We start from the raw sequence: 18373 nt of genomic DNA, 5'->3' as shown, positions 1-18373 counted from the left end.
ATAGGTACCAGTGGACCCCAGTGAGCACTGGTGGGTGCCATCAGGTACTGATGAGTGCCAGAGGGCACTGACGGGCACCAGCGGATGCTGATGAGTGCCACCAGGCACTGGTTGGCAGTGACAGAAACCAATGGGGTGCCAATGGGTGCTTCTGGGCACTGCCAGGCACTGCTGAGCATCCAGGCACCGATGGGTGCTGATGGGTGCCACTGGGCACTGCTGAGCACTGACGGGTGCCGCCGGGGCTCCCCTCTGCCCACAGGAGCAGCACAGGCGGCACCATGACCCACGCCTGCAACGTCTGCGCCCACCACAGCTACTCGCCCCACGGCATCAGCTACATGCAGTGCCAGCACGGCGACAGCGACGAGCGGGCAGCCGCCCTCATGTGCAATGACGGCATCCGGCATCAGGTCACCTGCCCGGCGCTGTAACCCCCCGCCGGCCCCACGCCCACCCCTGATTCGGCTCCACGGGGGGGAGCGACCGCGAGCCCAGAGCCGGCAGCACCGCCGGGATCTGGCGCCAAGCGGCGCAGGGCTGTGCTGCCGGGGCTCGCCGTGCAAATTGAAGTCAGGAATCCAGCTCCCTCCTCCCCCTCGAAGCAGCCCCGGCTTCCAGCAAACTTCGTTTGGGTTCATCAGTCTGTTTTGTTGGTTTTCTTTTTTTTGGCCCCTTTTTTGTATGTCCCCCCCAGCCACAGCCCGGCTCTCGGGGCGGCTCCCGGCCCCGCTCCCGGAGGCATCCCTTGCTAGTGCAGCAATATTTATTTCTCTCCAGCCCGTCCCCTCAATGTCGAGCAGGGATGCGGCAGCCCCGAATCGCCCAAACTGGCTGCCGGGCAGCCTCCTGCCTCTGGCCCGGCGCTGCCGGCGCCCCCACATTGGCTTTAGCAATTGGGTGTTATTCAAGACGAGACGCCATTGGCACCAGGATTTGCAGTTTGGAACAAGAAAAAATGAGAAGAAATAAACTAAAGTGAATTCAGCACTGTCCTGTGGTGTCTCGCCCCTCCCCAGCCAGGCACCCTGGGGAGGAGGCGGCTGCCGGCCCCGGCGCTGCATTTGGGAACGTCCCAGGGAGTTGGCAGCGCCGATTCACCCGAGTGGTGGAGGGAAGCTCATCCTGGGATGGGTCCCGTAACGCCACGGCAGTGGCAGGGCACCCGGCACGCTCCTGGCAGCGCCTGTCCCGGCGTCCCCATGTGGACGCTGCTGACACAACCCCACAGCACCCATGGGTGCTTTCTGGGGCTGCTGCCAGGGCACACTGCCATGCGGCCGCGGGTGCCTCATGGCGGCCGGGACGCCGGGCCAGCGGGGATGTGTCGGGGAGCTGTTGCCCGGGGGCTGCTGTGAGGTCTGGCAGGGGATGGGGGGTGGGACACAGCCACCACAGCCCCCGAACATCCCCCCACAGCGAGTGGGAGGGAGAGCCCCGAGCAGGGAGCGAGGGCAGCCCCAAACAGCAAAGGTGCCCAGACCCAGGATGCCCTAACCTTCATCTTAATCCTAACCCTCACCCGGCGCTGCCTGTAATCCTAACCTGAACCCCAGCCTGACTCTCACCCTAAGGCTGACCCTAACAATAGCCCTAACCCAACAATAACCCCTATCCTAACCCCAATACTAACCCTAACCTTAACCCTGACCTTAACCCGGACCCTAGCACTAACCCTAAGCCTCACATCAGTCCTAACTCGCATGTTAACCCAAATCCAAGCGCTAACCCCAATGCTAATGCAACCCCTAATGCTAAGCCTGACCCTACCCTAACCCCGCACCGGCCCCAGGGCTGCGACTGAGTCGGGGGGTCCCACGGGGCGGGGGCTGCCCCGGCCGAACCCGGGCCCAAGGGCTCAGCCCTAACGCGACCCCCCCGCCCCGCAGATGCCGCTCGTCCCGGCCACAGCCTTCACTCCTGGCCCCGACCCTGACCCTGACCCTGACCCTGAGCCTGACCCCGCCGTCACCCCAGCCCCAGCCGGGGCTCCTCCCGCCTGGCGGGCACCGGGACCGGGGCTGCGCCCCGGCACGGCGCTGACGTCACTGGCCCCGCCCCCCGCTCGGCCCCGCCCCACCGGCAGCGCCCTTCGCGGCCGCCAGGGGGAGCGCGCGGCGCGAGGTCACGCGGGGCGGTTGCCAGGAGACGGCGCGCGCGGCATGGCGGCCCGCTACGGCGCGGGGCAGGTGGGGGCGCGGGGGGGGCCCGGTCCCGGTCCCGGTCCCGGTCCGGGCTCTCACCGGCCCCGCTCTCCCCGCAGTACGAGGACGCCTTCAGCCCCACCGCCTGCAGAACTGGAGCGTGCCCCGGCCCGGCCGGCAGGTACCCCCGGCCCGGACCCCTGGGGCCCCCCAGAACGCCCTCCAGCCCCGGCCTGGACCCCCAGGACCCCCTGGGACCCCCCAGCCCCGGCCTTGACCCCCAGGACCCCCTGGGACCCCCCCAGCCCCGGCCTTGACCCCCAGGACCCCCTGGGACCCCCCTCAACCCCAGCTCGGACTCCTGGGACCCCGCTCAGCTCTGGCCCAGACCCCCCCCAGGACTCCCGGGCCCCCCCCAGCCCGGGCCTGGACCCCCGCAAGATTTCCCAGCCCCAGCCTGGACCCCCAGGACTCCCTGGGACCCCTCAACCCCAGCCCGGACCCCCGGGACCCCCTCAGCTCTGGCCCAGCCCCACCCAGAGACCCCCTCAACCCTGTCCCGGACCCCCCTGGGACCCCGGCCATACTTCCACCCCCGCTCCCCCAGCACCCCTCACTGCGGGAGGGCTCCACGCCGATCGTCGCCGATGACCGGGGGCACCTGCTCCCCACCGTGCCCCGCTCCCAGGTGAGCCAGATCCGCGGGCACCTGTGGTGGGGCTGGACATGGTGGCTCCTGCCCCTCAGCCGGCACCGGGGCTCCCTGGAGCCCCAACACCCTTGCCAGGCCCCACTCCGCTCCCCCTCTTCCTCCCAGGCCTCCCCATGGGGCACATTTGTGGGGACCTGGGACATGCCGCCGAGGATTCCCCCAGCCAGGCTGGACCTGACCTCCCGCTCGGCCGCCGCTGCCGCGCGGCTCATTGACTGGATCCACCAACCCACCGCCCTGACCAGCGCCTGCAACGGCCTCCAGACGGAGATCACCGGGAAGGTCAGTGCCCCCCTCTGGGGGTCCGGGGACGGCGCCCATTGGGGCTCCGGTGTGGCCCGCCGATGGGGTCCATCTCCCAGGGTAGCTTCGTGAGCTGGTGCACATCACGGTGGTCCCCGCGCTGCAGGAGGCGAACGCTGGGAGAGGGTTTCCAGGGCTGGGGATGGCCCACGAGCGGATTTCAAGGGTGTTTTGTACAACGAGGCAGCGCCCAGTGCTTGGGCCACCATCCTCACCTTGCTCTTGGGATGGGGCTCCCTCTGCTTCACCCCAAATCCGGGCTCGTCTCCCCGCTGCTGGCAGGGTGCCCGGGCCGCCGCGGCCGCTGCTGTGCCGGCAGGAGGAGCTCACAAACCACCGCTCTCCTCCCAGAGAAAAGCATCGGAGAACAGGGGCTGCCCTGATGCGGAGGCGTTCCCGGAGCCCCCAGCACCCCTTTTCCACTCCCTGCTTTTCCCTGGGGACCACAGCAACGGTGCCTCATCCCCGGGCAGACCTGCAGACCAGCCCCTGCCCCAGGGGCTGCGGTGAGCCCAGCACGGAGCCCAGCCCTGCAGCAAACCCCTCCACAGCAGCGGGGGCTGGCCCGGACCCACCTGCCCCAGCGTTTCTGTCCGGTCCATTCGCCCCCCTCTTCTCCTGCTGCCCCCCATCCCCATCTTTGCACCATGAGCACAGCACACATCTCCCTCGCGCAGCCGCAAGAGCCTCCGTCGGACACGCAAACCGCCAAGGAGCCTGGCCGAAGGAGCAGTCGGGCATCCAGCGAGGGCATCCAGCCCGCCGGGCCCCCTCCCGGAGCACCGCTGGAGGAGCTGCCTGGCCCCGGAGCAGAAGCCCCGGCACCGCTCTCCTGTGAGCCCGGCTGCACGGAGGTCCGGCTGAAGGCAGACGCGTCCCCGGAGCCCCCGGCTGCACGCCAGCCTTGCTCCCAGCAGGCCAAGCACGGGGGACAAACCCCGCGCTCCCACCAGCCTGCTGTGACAGACCTCCGACGCGGGGACGCCGGCTCGCCCAAAATCCCAGCCTCGATCCACCCCGCTCCGAGGGAGGCCAGTCCTTGGCAAGCCACCCCGCTGCAGGTCTCCGCTCCCGGCCGGGGGGGCTCCGCGGAGGCCGAGCCCCGGGGGGACAGATCCCCTGGGCTCAGGGCATCGCCTGGTGTGGGATGGGGAGAGGCTGGTCCTGGAAGAAGCGCCGCAGGCGTGAGAGCCAGGCGGCCATCTCGCGCTGGGCTCTGAGCTGGCTTTGCTCTCCTCCCTTCCCCTCCCCAGCTGCTCCCGGCCTCTCCCGCAAACCACCCACCCCTTCGGACGTGCATGCAAACAGAAAACACCTTCCTATGCCTAAGGGTGAGGAAGGGGAAGGCGTCAAAGGAGCCTGAGCGAGGCCGACACTGGGACAGCACCACACGGCCCGCACTTGTGTTTTCATGGCAATTGGAAAAATACAGGTTTAAAAAAACAATAAATCCCCATGTTTGGTTTCAGTAGCTCAGGGCAGAGCCCCAGGCAGGTCTGGGCTGCGTGAGTCTGTGCGGTGCTTTGGTGTCAGACACTGTGCCCGCTCCGGGTTGTATCTCAGCTCGTCCCGTTTAAGAGCATCTCGTGCTGGAAACGTGGGACCAGCCGCAGGCCTGGAGCCGCTCACGGCTCACCCGGCCTCTCCCTGCGCCGAGCAGCAGAAACCCCGCCGTTGCAGGCTGGTTTCGTCCATTCCTCGGCCGGTCTCTTGTGGGTGGAAAAGAGAGGCAGGTCTGGCTTCGGTTCCCGTCTGCCCTAGCCGCGGGGCAGCGCTGCCAGCCCCCTGCCACTGCTCGCAAAAGGGAAATAAAGTCTATGAAGCGCAGCTGAGAGACGCAGCAAAGTCTAACTTCGTTAGCAGCTGGCACACACCACAGAATAGCTCATTAGCGAGCAGAAGTGGGTTCCAAATAAAAGCCATTTCAGCAACTGCAGGAAGTAATGGGTTTAAAGCTAAAATACATTCGTTTTCACCCAGGAGAAGCTCTCTCTCCTGCTGGGACGTGCGGCTACACCGAATGGGATTCAGCAGTAAGTCTTCCCCCTCTGCCACGCTGGCAGCAGACAGTTTTTCCTCCTTTGTGATTTCTCATCTCCGAGGCTCCGCATCCCCTCAGGGCTGCGATGCCGTCTGCTAATTAAAGGAGTGGCAGATTTGCTAGGTCCAGCAGGCAGGCAGGGGAGCTGAGCGAGCGGGAGGGATGGGGCTCGGATCGGTGTCGGAAGTAAAAGCAGTCACGTGGAAACAAGCCTGGCCGGTGCGAGGGATCTTGGAGAGCGTTATTGGACTGGCTCCCCTCCTGCCACTTCAGGTCTCCATCAAAAGCCCGATGAAGGAGAGCAGATGTTCCCCATAAAGCCGACATTTTGCCGGCTGATGATGTGAACAGGAAGGAGGATCCTTCCTGAAACAGAGCTGAGACCCTCACTGGGACAGGAAAGCGGGACAAAGCTCCTGATGGGGAGCGTCCTCTTTGCAACGCTTTGCTCCCCGTGGCAAGCGTTAAAAATTGGCCAATTTGAGCAAAAAGCTCCTGGACCTTGCACAGGCGTTTGTGCTGGTACAAACAACTGCAGTCCAGGTAGGAAATTCCTTTTCTGCTGGGCTGGTAGCATTTCACAGACAAGTCAACCCCGCACCCGCCAGCTCCAAAGGTCAGGCACTACACCTGCCTCTAAGCGCTGCAAACAGTTTGTTTTTCCATCGCCCGGCTCCTCTGGGAAGTGCCGACTCCCTGGGTCTCAGAGCAAAACACCCCCTCCCAGCCCACTTCGCCTCAGTGAAGTGTCGAGCACAGACGACAAACTCAGCGGCTCAGTGTGAAGGATCAAGGCTGCTTTATTGCAAAGGTGGAGGAGCGACAAGTGCTGAAACGAGAGTTGCTGGCAACACGCGACCGGAAAGTCATGTCCCTCCCATTGTGCCAGAGTAACTTCCTAACAGGGGAAAATGGGCCGTTTTTCACTGGCAGGGGCTCCAGGGCCCCAAAGCTGGCTGAATCGTGATGTTTTCAAGGACAAGGAGAGGGGATTGAACCTCTGCAGGTCTGAGCACCCCAGCCCAGCCGGCTCACGCTGCTGGGCTCGGAAAGCACAGGGTCCCGCGGCCGGTGCGGCACCGGGACGGCACCGATCGCCGATTCCCATCGCGGGTGCCAGCGTTGGCAGCTCCGCCTGCTCTCCCTGCCCTGGCGCAGGCTGCCTCAATGGAGATGCTTGTCCTGCGCCGGGCCTACACACACACAACCAGCCGTCCCCGAGCCCACTCGGACTCGCGGGGACACAAATTCAGCATTGTCTCAAGCTTGGGGACAGACCAGAGAAAAGAAACGCGCTGGAGTTTGCCTGGAAGAAGCTAGGCAGCTCTCTGCGAGCGACTGAACGTGCCAGGATCGGCTGTTAATTTGTGCCTGGCTTTCCGTGGCTGCTTGGGCGTGCGGCACGGCAGGAGACAGCCCGGCCTGCTCCTCCACCACTGAGAGGGGGTCAGCACATCCCCCAGGCTAATGAAAAGCAACTCTGATCATCCACGAGATTCGTGAGGAGGGGGAGCGCCACCTTCCCCAAAGATTTTTAGTTACTCGGGAGCCTGTCCTCCCGCCTCCCTCTCCATGCACGTCTTGAGGTGGGCCAGGACGGAGCAAATCTTCCAAAAAAAGGGAGGCCGTCAACCGGGAGGTACCTTCACATCGCCGCGAGGCCCGCGGAGGAGAGCAGGGTCAAGATCAGGACCAGCACCCCAGACTGGTTGACCTGGGGGATCTTGAACCCCTTCCCCATGTCCCATGCCTGCGGGAGAGAAAAGACACAGCAGGGTTAATTCAACAGGGCTGGGACGGTCCCTGATGGGGGATGTGCCGGACGCAGGCAGAAAAGCACCATCTTTCTGATAAAAGCTAGCGAGACCACCCCAAAAAACAGCCTTTGGACCACCGAGTACAGACCAGAGGGAGGGCTACAAGCGTCCATCGCTGCAGGGCAAGGGGCAGGGGTCCCCCTGGGTGCAGGGACGCGTGTGCCGTGCCAGAGGAAGCTCATCCCCCACCAAGCCCCCGCATCTATCGGCAAAGCTGCCCGTGAGCTCTCCCTAATCCCCAACAGCCGCAGCGCGCCAGGTTCACTTCAAAAGCGGCAGCTGCTCTCGGCTCGCTTCTCTCCGGCTGACAGAAATAGGTTATAAAGCACGGTGCAAGCTGCAGATCTGAGGCAGCACTAACATCCCCGCGGGCAGAGCCCAGCGGGTGGGGATGAGCCTCAGCCCCCAGCACCTCTGCGTACGCCCCTGGGTACGGTGCGAGCCGTGGAGGCCAGGCTGAGCCCGGGTGGCAGGGAGGGACGCTGGAACGGCACCCCCCGGAGCTGGGCGTCCTCGGTTCCCAGGTATCGCAGGCGGGTTTGCACCTCTCACCTGACTTCGGCCAAGTGGAATTGGGGTGCCTGAGGGCAGCCGGGGGAGCGCACGCCTCCTCCCAGCCTGCCAGCGAGCCCCCAGGGCTCAAAGCAGAGAAGCACCTGGGGCAGAGGCACTAAACTGAACCTGCTCCCTGTAGGCTCCCCTTCTGTCATCGATGGGCTGCGCTGCCGAGCGCAGCCAGGGGCCAACGCTGCTGGTTTCCTTCTCAGACAATTTAACTGGCATCCTAATACATACTTGCAGTCAGAGACTTCAGCACGCATTCGACTCTGGACGCTCTGAACAAGCAGCCGGTTATGACTGCTCCATTTGCCTGACAGCGTCTCCACGAGCAAGCAGGGCTCAGCTGGCTGCAGGCCCCGGGCTCCGAGACCTCGTCCGACGCCGAGTGCTTGAGAAGCGGGTAACGAGCACTCGCAGTACTGCCGGCCAGCCACCGTCTGCCCCAAGGACCCGCAGAGGGGGCTCCTCTCGCAGCACACAGCTGTTGTTCACCCCAACAGCTCGGCCAGGCGCCTCCCGGCACTCTGACACGATCACCTCGTAACGGCTGCTCTCGGGTACAGGATACAACATCCAGCAGTGTTCAAGTCCCGTGTTTCCACGCTGGAAACACTGGGAGCTGTCAGCGCCCGAAGCGCGAGCCCACGTCTGCAGCGCGGCTCCGCACGTGATGCTCCTCCCGCCCAGAGCAGAAGGATCGTGTCACGCTCCGGGCCAGCTGCCTTTGCAATTTGCTCCCGCAAAACCTAACCTATCTGGAGCTGCAGAGGACACAGAATCAACTACAAAAAGCAGCACGTCTTGTACTGTTCCCAGCAAGAAACTCTCAGCTCTTCAGCTCCCCCTCCTTTGTCAAACACAGGAAGCTTGGCTGAACGGAGCTGCTTGTTCCTCACTTCAGCGCAGGGAAAACATCACAGGTTACTTTCTGCACAGGCAGCGCCGTCTCCAATCCTCTGCCACACATCTTCTGGGCTCATTAAATACTATAAAGCACTTGGAAGATCACAGCACAACGGCTGCATGACGAGGGCGACATAACGAGCACTTCCGCAGGGCTCGAGCCCGCGGCTCTGTGGACACGTGCCGCGGCTGCAACGCTGCTCCCGCCACCCCTCGTCCGTCTCCCGCAGCCGAGGAGATGCAGGGGGATGCTTCAGCCAGCTGTGCCACCCGGTGAAGTACCAGCGTAGCGATGCTCTTTGCAACTTAAATGTGCCCAAAAATAGCACCGAGGTTCTGAAGCACTTGAGGTGACTAATTCCCATTTCCAAGGGCACCTTCCCAGACGCCGCACCCGGCGCTCCCGCAGCCGGCAGACGCTTCCCTGCCCTCGCACCCCCGGCCCCTCGTGGAGGCTACTCACAAGGTGTCGGACTCCGTTCCAGGTGTGGTAGGAGAGGGGGAAAGCCAGAGCGAACTTAGCCGTGTAGATGAGAGCGGGCCCCAGGCTGAGCGACTTCACCATGGCCAGGTAGTGGGGAAACTGTTCTGGGAGCAGCAGGGCAGCCAGACTGAAGAGGGAGACTCCTGAGAAAGACAAAGCCCGCAGGTCAACCCAGCAGAAGCGTTTCCAACCCCTCGCTGCCCGCAAAGAGCCCCAGGCCACCTCTACATCTCTGGTTTGGTGACACAGCCTGAACCACCATCAGCTCATCGCGGCCTGCGGAGGCAGGAGGAGGGAGAAGGGCTCTGCCCGTCTGGTGGCAGCGCCAGCTGCACTGTGACAACGTACCCTGGGGTGCTGAGGACTCAAACTGGGGCAGCAACACCCTGAATCCGGGTCCTGCACTGGGGGCTGCGTTACTCATACAACACCCAGAGACCAAACTGGTGTGAGCTCATGCAACAGCAGCCAAACCAGCCCAAATTCAAGGTTAAAGGAACAATGAAGTTTGGAAACGTAAGGTCGCAGCTCTTCAGCAAAGTCCCCAGATCCACATCTCGGGACAGAAACCCCTCCGCTGCCAGCCACCGACACAGGCAGAGATCCAGCGAGGCTGCCTCGGCGGGGACCGGCAAAGGAACTGGCAGACAAAGAGGCAGCCTGACACGCGCGGCTGTGCTAGCTGCAGGAGCCGCGGCAGCTTCTTCTCCTCATTTCTAGGCCAAGAGGGTTCCTCCAGATGGTGCTGCCAAAAGAATGGGAATGATCGCAGCCAGCAGTCAGCCAAGTCGCGATTCACCCTCCGCTCAATAGCGCCTGATTACACTGCAGCATGCGAGCTCAAGCGCCTTGGCTGAGGCCGGCGCCGGCAGCGCGAGTCAGCCAGCTGCTTCCTCGCTCAGCCACTTGTCTCCTCAATGGCCTTTGTGTTCGCCCTGCACGAAGCGCAGGAAGTCAGAGGCTCCCGTAATTACAGGCCTTGACGGAGAGGAGTTGAACACTTCCCCCTCCTTCTCCTGGCTGCTGAGCTGTGGTCGGCAGAAGCGATGTTCCTTCGGGCTCCATCGGCCTAGGAAGGGGACGATTTCCCCTCCGGCAGAGGCTGATGGATCGGAGCAGAAAGGCAACAGTGAACCTGCTGGCTCGGCCCGTCTGACAGCAAGCTAGATGGGGACCGCAGCCCACGGGGCCAGGCACACCCCGAGCTCCTGGAGATAAGATCCCAAAGCGGGGTGGTGCCAGCACGGCTGCCATGCAATGCCCTGGACTCGCGCACGGAGCAAGGCAGGCGGCCACCCCGAAGGAGCTGGCTGGGCTCACAGGGCGCACGCAGGCTAAGTCACCTTGCCGTGCTCGGAGCAGGCAGCCGTCAGCTGCTCTCCCGCAGAGGATGCGTGCGAGCAGAGGCAAAGCTGGGCACAAGGCGGCTGGCCTGGGAGGAGCAGAGCCTGGGGGCAGAGCCGAGCCCTCACCAGGGCTCTGCCGTGCGGATATGGGAGCAGGAGGGCACGTGGGTGCCCTTTTCTAGGAGCCCAGCTCCCAAGCCCTCACGGGAGGCCAGGCTGGGAAGGGCAGGCTGCAGCCCTCGCGGATCCCTCTCACTCTGCCGAGTGAAGAACACAAGTCCTCAGTCCTGCACATCTTTTCTGAGTCCCTTCGCTCTCTGCCCTTCTGCAAACACCAACCCAGCTCCCCCTCCTCAACAGGGAGCTACCAGAGAAGCACCTTCCTGCTGCCATGAGAGGGCATTAATGGAAATAAAACAGCCTTTCACAGTTAGATGTCCTATCACTTAGTCAAACGATGCAAGTCAAATTGCTGGAGGGAGTTTATTGGTTTTGATGCTGGTACTGCCTTCTCCCCCACTGGGATCTCTAGGAAAGCAGCAGCCACTCCCAGGAAGCTGAAAAACTCTACCTGTGCTAAGGAAAATCCTCTGAGCTCTGCCTGCCTGTCAGTCTTTCCCTCACACAGTGTCTCCTGTAAGGATAAACCAGCAAAAAACAGCCACGGAAGAGAAGGACTGAGAACTAGAGCAGCTGATCAGCCTTTTCCAGGCTGGGGAGGCCCAGAAGCAAGCTGCCAGGCCAGGCCAAGTGCTGCAAAGGATCTGAAGGCTTTTATGTACAGAGGAGCATCGCTGCCCTTGCAGGACTGGAGCCACTCGCAGCACAAGAGGACCCAGGGACAGAGAAATGGGGACGGGGAGACATTCAGGGGACGCAGAAAGGCAGAGGACAAAGCGCAGGTTTCCCAGGAGAAAACCCGTTGCTGAAGCTGGGGACGGAGGGGAGAAAACATCCGCCTGGAGTCACGTCTCCGAGCCAGTCAGAGGAGTCTTCCCTCCCGCAGCCCCTGCCCTCCGTCGCCACGAGCAGCTGGGAGAGGCACGCACCTAAGCTCAGCGCAACGCCGGTGCCCCGGTGCGTGATGGACATCGCCATGGGCAGGGACCACCTGCAAAACAACCAACCTGGTCAGCAAAACAGGGCACAGCACCAGGGAGGCCTCCGAGGCCGCGGGACAAAGCACAGCCCGTCTATTCCTAGACAGCTCCCTGCTGCTGGGCGGGTATTTCTGCACTCAGAGTTATTCAAGGAATCCAGCCAGAGCAAAAGGGGAGAGACGGGGGAATTTGCAGAGGCAGCTTGGGAATGGCAAATGCCACTGGCACTGGTTTGGGAAGGGGAAGGGCGTCTGCTGAGAAAGCTTAAAGGGAGATGAAACAGGAGAAGACTGTCAGGCTCCTGCACTTTAGGAACAAAGGGGCAGGGTTTGGGCATCCAGGCTCACGGATAAACGAGAGAACCTGGAAAAGTGACGGAGGTGGCCCCAAAGCAGCAGTTGCTTCTCTGAGGAGGGAACCCGAGAGCCCCGAGCTGGCCTCCTGCCTCCACCCCCGAGGACCGCCAACTCCGCAGCGGGACGCGCCGTTCCGCGCAACCGCCCTCCGCGCAGGCAGCTGCCTTTCAACAAAACGCTGCCCTGCCCGAGCACCCCGAGGCGCAGCGCTGGGGGGACCGTACCCCTCTGCAACACCCCGTATGAAAACAGTGAGTGTCATCAGCTCCGCGGGGGAGGCTGTGATTCCCCCCACACAGCTCGGACGGTTCACAGCGCAATGTAGAGGGTCTCCCCGTCCTCTGCCTGAAGTGACAGTGGGAACGCGCAGCCCTCCCACCCAAGGGTGCCTCCGGGGCCAGGGCTGTCGTGTGCCAGAGCCCAGAGGTGCCCCCGTGCGAAGCTGAGGAGGCCAAGAGGCTCTTACTTGTAAATGGTGATATGAGGGGACAAGGGACGATTGGACTTGGTGTTCTTCTCCCAGAAGCGGGCCATCTCCTCCTTGGCCGTCGTTCCCATCGGGACAACACTGCAAAAGAAGAGGAGACGGGAGGTGCGGGGAGATGGGCAGCGTTTTACCCCTGCCCACTCTGCCGGGCTTCGCTGCGGCAGCTTTCCATCTCGCAGGACGTGAGCTCCTGGCTGACCCTGACTACAGCAGCACAAAGAACAGCTCCAGCTGCGCGCAGACCCGGGTGAGGAGAAGATCGCTGCCAGCTCTCCCGAGTGAATAATACTACTACGCTGGATGGGAAGCTGCTGCACTGGAATCCACTCAGCCAGCAGAGCCGAGCCACCCCCCAGCACCACCCAAATCAGGGTATAGGATATCAGATAACACATTATATAATACCGATAACACGCAACCTGCTCTTTACTGCCACGGTAATTGCACACTGTACCAAATAAAGAGCTTGTAATTTAATGTTCCCGAGATTACACAGCAATTACACTTACAGCCCAATTTAGCAGAAAATAACTATTTCTCCCTAAGCCCAGCAGCACGAAGCACAGGAACAAGAGGGCTGCTGCGGCTCCCAGCCCTCCTCAGGTGCAAAGCTGTCACGCAGAGTGGCACAGAGAGGTGACAGGAGTACGGCCACCCCTGCGAGAGACCCAGGCCCACCCCAGCAGCCAGCCAGGCTCTCCCTTCATCCCTGTCCACAAGCCCCAGCCCCTCCGTAAATAGGCCGTGCCTTCGTGGTGACACGAGGTGGTAAGTGCCCAGCCAACACATGGCATTGATTGACCAGAATTTCTAAGCGGATGGAGCGCGTGCATGCCCCAAAGCCTTAGACGGGATCCCTCGGGGAAGAAGTTAATCCCGTTACTCTCAATAAAACCTTGGACTCACTGTCGCACAGAAAGGCCGGGGCCAAGCCGAGCCAGCAGGCATCGCCGACCGACACATCTGCAAGAGAGAAGAAAGAAAGGCTTTGTGAGTGCCAAATAAACACCTGAAAATGCCAGCAAGATGGGGCTGGGGAGGGGATTTGCCACTTTGGCGGTTCATATCTTAAAATCAGCCGTAACACGAGAGGATCTGGGCTGTTCCTCAACAAATCTTCTCTCTCCTAGACTGAGCTCTTAACTAGAGTCTCTAGACTCTGCCCAGGGGTTCATTCTTTACGACACCCTGTAATTAGTCTGCTCAGCTGTAATACCTTGTTTGTAAGACAGACATAAACAGCACTCTAAGCTCACAGCTATGCTGAGGCAGTCCATTTTTCACTCTCACTACAACAATTATCGGGGCGGGCGGCACACATCCCCAGAAAGGCACATCTGCCGAGCTCCGCAGAAAGGGCTGGTTCAGGCCACCGCTCTCCGCCCGTCCGAGATGAAGACATCTCATCTCCTTCCTCAAAACACTTGTTTTCATTACAGCGTTTCACCGCTGCCATTCGTTAAGCTCCGAGCACCAGCGAGATGGGAGGTTGCTGCCACAGCCCAGCACACGCAGCGTTTCAGCCACGCCGAGGCTTGGGGCGGGAGGTAAAAAGGGATTTTGTGGTGCCCGAAGGAGTGGGAGCTGCTCTCTGCGGAGTGATTGTAGTAACAGCAACTCTGACATTCAAGGGCATCTCTCCAGGAACGAGGAGGAACAGGCTCCCGGCCCAGCGCAGCTCGAGCGTTTGCAGATGTGGGCTGGAATCTGCGGCGCCCGCTCCTCTCCAGGACAAAGGCAGCGCTGCCTTGCCTGACGACACAACGAGAACGAGGTGGGTACTAACGTTTGGTGCACTCATCTGCAGCACAGCGACAAACACTAATTAATCTTCTCAAATGCACAAGCATCTGTACCAGCATCTCCCGCTGTTTCATTAACAGCAGTAGATAAACGAAGCTCTGCTGCTCTTCAGTTGTCCTACAGCCGGTCTCAAGGACATGGTAGGAAAAACATCTGGAGGTCAGCTCTTCACCAGGTGTAAATGCAAAACAAAAGTCATTGTTATTAACCACTCCGAGTTCCTGTGTAAATGATCTTTAGGATGTTTCCTTTCAAAATCCTCCCTCGCGTTCAAAGGCTGGACTTGAAACACAGCAGGTTTTTAGGAAGGCATTCCGGCTGGATGCATGAATTTTCGGCAACGCAGAATCCACCCCATGCTGCAGGGCAACATTTCTGATTGAAAACCCTTCTTTGAACTGTCTCTAGTTTATCAACACCCTCCCCGAAGTGTGGCCTGACAGCTGAACCAAGAGCTTCATGAGGACACAGCAATGGCTGAGCCCAGCCAAACCTCCACCAAGCCCACCATCGCGTCCAAGAGCAGCCGACAACGGATCCCCGGAGAAAAGTCTCAGGAAACACAGGGCGAGCACCCCCCACCATGCGCAGCTCACGCACTTCCCGAGCCAGAGGGTTTCAGTCCATAACAAATGGCCTTTTCCGCCATGAAATCGCATTGTCGCCTCCCGACAGCCCCCCCAGCTTTCCAGCACAAATTCTCACAGCTTAACCAGACGCAGAGAACCAGCTCCCTGCTTGTCCCAACCCCCCATGGACCAGCGCCGGCCGCCACCTCCCAGTTCTTGGGCAGGGGAGAGGAGGTGAACGATAAATCTCTACCTGCCGACCATTAATGATTTATACCCCTTGCTCATGCCCCGCTCAGTCCTCTCTTCCAGATTAAAAGGCCCAACTTACTTCATCTCCCCTTGTGCGGAAGATGCTCAACACCACTTCTGGGGGCCGGGGCGGCGGAAGACGGAGGGCTGGCTCCGAATCATACAAAATATTCAAAACAAGAATAAAATCCACAACGCGTTTGCATTTTCTCAAAGCTAAACTCCCCAGCAAGAGCTCCCCATCCTCTTGGCTCAATTTTAATTTTTTTTTTAGCTGCAAAGCATTACATCTTGCTTCAGTACAACGAATACTGCTTGCAAAACACAGCCCTCCAGCTAAGCAATCAAGGTCACTCTGTACCAAGGACCTGTCCTCTTCATTATTTATCATCCTCTAAGTTGTTGCATCTTCTCCAGCTCTCCCTCCATTAACTTGCATTTTCTTCCAGATCACTGATAAACATGTTTTCTTAAAAAGAATTAGCCCTAAAAGAGGATCCTCTGGACGCCTGCTGAGAGCTTCTCATGGCACCCCAGCCAACTCCCGCTGTGCCCCACGCCCGAGGAGGGTGCAAAGACTCAGAGGACCCCCGGACAGTGTTAATTATTGGGGACTTCACAGAGCGCAGCCACTCGCACGGGGCTGGAGAAGGACAAGTGTAAAGCAGCAGCTCAAATGAGACGTCTATAAACACCCGGCGGTGGAACAGCACAGGCTGTGCACACCCCACCACACAGCTCCGTTAGCTCAGGAGGAGAATTTCAGGAGTCGCGGGGGACAGCTCTGGAGCAGCATCAGCTCAGTGTCACGTCGACAGACGTTGTTAACATTTATCCTGCAAGACAGGTCTATAAAAATCACTCGGATTTCGCCATGGAGGAGGCAAATGAGAAGTGATTATATATGCTTTTTCATCTGACAAGCAGAAGCAGACACGAGATGAAGTTATCAGACGCAGGCTTCAAACCAGAGCGAACGACTTCTCTCCTGTTTTTCAAGCAGTGGCTGCGGGGCGCCCGCCTCAGCAGGTATTGGAGCCCCCCGCCTCTCCCGCTGCCAGCGGATCCTGCCTTTAAACAAACCCGCACACGCAACAAAGAGCTTTCCACAAAAGCATGACGGCTCCGGCTGCCGCTAGAAAGAGAATAAATTAAGAGAATGAAATCCCAAACACCGTCTCCAGGCTGATATCAAAGAGGAGAACGCTGGAAATGGGGGCTGGGATGGGGACGGTCACAGCCTCGAGGAGACACAAAACTTTCCGGTGGGGGTGGCACATGGGGAGAGGCAACTTCAGGCCAAGCAAACACAACACCTTTCCCCATCGCCGCTCAGCGCCACGGGCATGGCAGGACTTACTCCCGCACGGGACCACCGAGCTCCTATGAAGCTACCAGCACCCTGCTGGGTGGCCCTGCAAGGTGGGGGACCCCCCCCAGCGCCAGCTGGGTGGTAACGTGGACATTTGTCCACCCGGTCAAGGCCACCAAGAGCCACAGGAGCGAGGGACGGGGAGAGATTGCACGCAGGGAGCGGGAAGGAGCAGGACTGCCCTTCTCAGCAGCAATAAATCGCCAGCCTCGCCCACAGCCGGGCTGATCTCAGCCCCGCGGAGCGCCCAGGCCTCGGTTCCCCCCCCCGCAGCCCAGGGGGGGGTCCAGGCTCCCGCCCTGCCCCGGCTCCGCACGTCACCATTCGCACCCCGAGGGCCGCCCCGGGGGCTCGCTGCAGCGGGGCAGAGCACGGTTCAGCCGCCCGGGGGGGCGATGCCTCACCGGCTCCCTGCAGCCGCAGGACCGGGGCGGGGGGGGGGGGGGGGGGGGGGGGGGGGGGCGAGCGCAGGGATACGGGCCCCGTCCTGCGCCTTAAACACACCAAGGGGCGAGTCACAAAGCGCCGACGCTTCCAGAGCCCCTGGGAGCCCCGCGGAAACGGCCGTGGCCGAGGGCGCAGGGACCGGGGCGGCACCGGGACCGGGCCGGCGGGGGACCGGGCCCCAGGGCTGTCGCGGTGGGGCGGCGCGGCCCGTCCCCGCACCGGGGGCCGTTAACCCACAGCCGGGCCGGAGGCAGGAACCCGTCCCAGGACGGGGCACCCCGCGGCCCGGCCCAGCCGGGGCTCCGTGCGCGGCTCCGGGGCGCCCCCGGCCCCGTGACGCACCGCCCCCCCCCCCCGCCGGGCTGTCCCCGCCCGGCGGCACCGCGGCCCCGCCGGGACGGGACAACCGGCCGGCCCGTCCGCCCGCGGCGCCGCGCAGCCGCTCCCGGACCGCGGGTCCCGCCAGGGCGCCCGGCCCGGCCCTCCCGGGAGTCACCTCAACGCCAGCGCCGCCATCTTGCAGCGCCCTGCACGCCGGAAGCGGCCGTGACGCACTTCCGCCGCTGCCGCCGGGGGCTGCCCGTTACCCCCGGGGCTGCGCGGCACCCCAGGGCTGCCCGTTACCTGCCCCCCCGTTAGCCCCCGGGCTGCCCGTTAACCCCCGCCGGGGGTTCCCATTACCCCGCAGAGCTGTCTGTTACCCCCCCCGCCGTTACCGCCAGGGCTGCCCGTTACGCCCGGGGCTGCCCGTTACTCCCCCGCCTCCCCCGGAGCTGCCGGGGGGCAGGACGGGGGCTCCCCAGTTCCCCGGCCCACCAGGACCCTCTCGCCCGCAGCTGCAGCCGATGGAGGACGTTGAAGCAGGAAAATCTCGCAGCTCCCAGGCGAGCCCCATCGCCGTCGCCCGCCCTCCCTTCCCCAGCCGCAAACTCTCTGGGTCAAAAACCTTCTGAGGAAAACCCTGCTTTGGAGCTTTCCACCCCAAAACACCACTTGCTCCTCAGCTGGTGGCAAAGCAGCCGCGAGGCCATTGTGCCAATTCCTGCCCTGCGCTCTGCAGGGGGCGGTGGCACTTCGGTGGCTCCCCACTTTGCACCCCGCGGGGACGGATGTGCCCTCATCCATCACCGCCCTCTCAAAGCCGTGTTTTCACCCCAAAATGGAGCTGGAGCAGAGGCTGCTGGGAGCACGCTTGGCCGGAGTTGGCGGTGCCCCACGCGGTGGGGCCGGAGCAGGGACCGCACCGGAGAATGCCGGCAGCCGGCCCGTGGCCGCGGGACAGGAGGGGACGCACCGGTGGCCCGCAGCACGGTCAGCACGAGACCCCAAGCCCTGCCGGGCTGATCTGTCCCTGGGACCAACCGGGGACGGTGGCCGTGTGCTGGTGCCCTCCGGCTCCGGCCGCATTCCTGCCGAGCCGCCTCCGCCGCGGGCGGGAATGCGGCTGGACAAAGGGCGCTGTGTGCCCGGCCCCCCCGCTGCGTGCTTCCCCCTCCTCGCCCATCGCCAAACTAAATGCCCCCTTTCAGCCTGGGGCACCCGGCACCCCCTGGCCCCCACCGCCCCAGCTGCCCGGCGCCCATTGGCCCGAGGCCGGGGCGCCGCCGGCATCATTCGACGCTGCTTGCTCTTAAACCTCGGCCCCCGTCCCGCCGGCACCCTTCGGCACGCCGCCG

General features: G+C 62.3%; 2 protein-coding genes across 7 annotated transcripts; one reads left to right on the top strand and one right to left on the bottom strand.

Annotated features, from left to right (window-relative positions):
* The first annotated feature begins 2162 nt into the window (after positions 1-2162).
* Positions 2163-4522, top strand: CFAP126 (cilia and flagella associated protein 126). The gene is given in 7 exon segments (XM_050912217.1): positions 2163-2189; positions 2264-2282; positions 2285-2325; positions 2752-2832; positions 2962-3138; positions 3837-3993; positions 4413-4522. Coding segments are annotated over 7 exon segments (612 nt in total).
* A 1454-nt stretch (positions 4523-5976) lies between these two features.
* SDHC (succinate dehydrogenase complex subunit C) lies at positions 5977-17214 on the bottom strand. Of its 6 annotated transcripts, none has more exons than XM_050912124.1 (6): positions 17194-17214; positions 13161-13217; positions 12234-12335; positions 11361-11422; positions 8945-9108; positions 5977-6950 (listed from the first exon to the last, which is right to left on the bottom strand). In XM_050912124.1, exons 1-6 carry the CDS (start codon positions 17211-17213, stop codon positions 6846-6848), a joined length of 510 nt encoding a protein of 169 aa, XP_050768081.1. In that variant the 5' UTR covers position 17214; the 3' UTR covers positions 5977-6845. The 6 variants fall into 6 exon arrangements, with proteins under 6 accessions (XP_050768081.1, XP_050768084.1, XP_050768083.1 ...); XM_050912127.1 differs by lacking the exon at positions 17194-17214 and adding an exon at positions 14111-14570; XM_050912126.1 differs by lacking the exon at positions 17194-17214 and adding an exon at positions 14041-14086.
* Positions 17215-18373: the final 1159 nt, after the last annotated feature.

Source organism: Gymnogyps californianus, chromosome 29 (assembly GCF_018139145.2).
Source record: "Gymnogyps californianus isolate 813 chromosome 29, ASM1813914v2, whole genome shotgun sequence".
Classification (NCBI taxonomy): Eukaryota; Metazoa; Chordata; class Aves; order Accipitriformes; family Cathartidae; genus Gymnogyps; species Gymnogyps californianus.
The sequence above is the reverse complement of the archived record's forward strand: the minus strand, read 5'-3'. Positions and strand labels throughout refer to the sequence as shown.

Excerpts from the sequence above, each read along its gene's own strand:
- SDHC (XM_050912124.1), bottom strand. The coding sequence starts at position 17,213 with ATGGCGGCGCTGGCGTTGAG. Across the intron at positions 11,423-12,233 it reads CCTCATATCACCATTTACAA|GTGGTCCCTGCCCATGGCGA; the intron begins GTAAGAGCCTCT and ends GTTGTTTTGCAG. Across the intron at positions 9,109-11,360 it reads CGGCGTTGCGCTGAGCTTAG|GAGTCTCCCTCTTCAGTCTG; the intron begins GTGCGTGCCTCT and ends TGTCTTTCTCAG.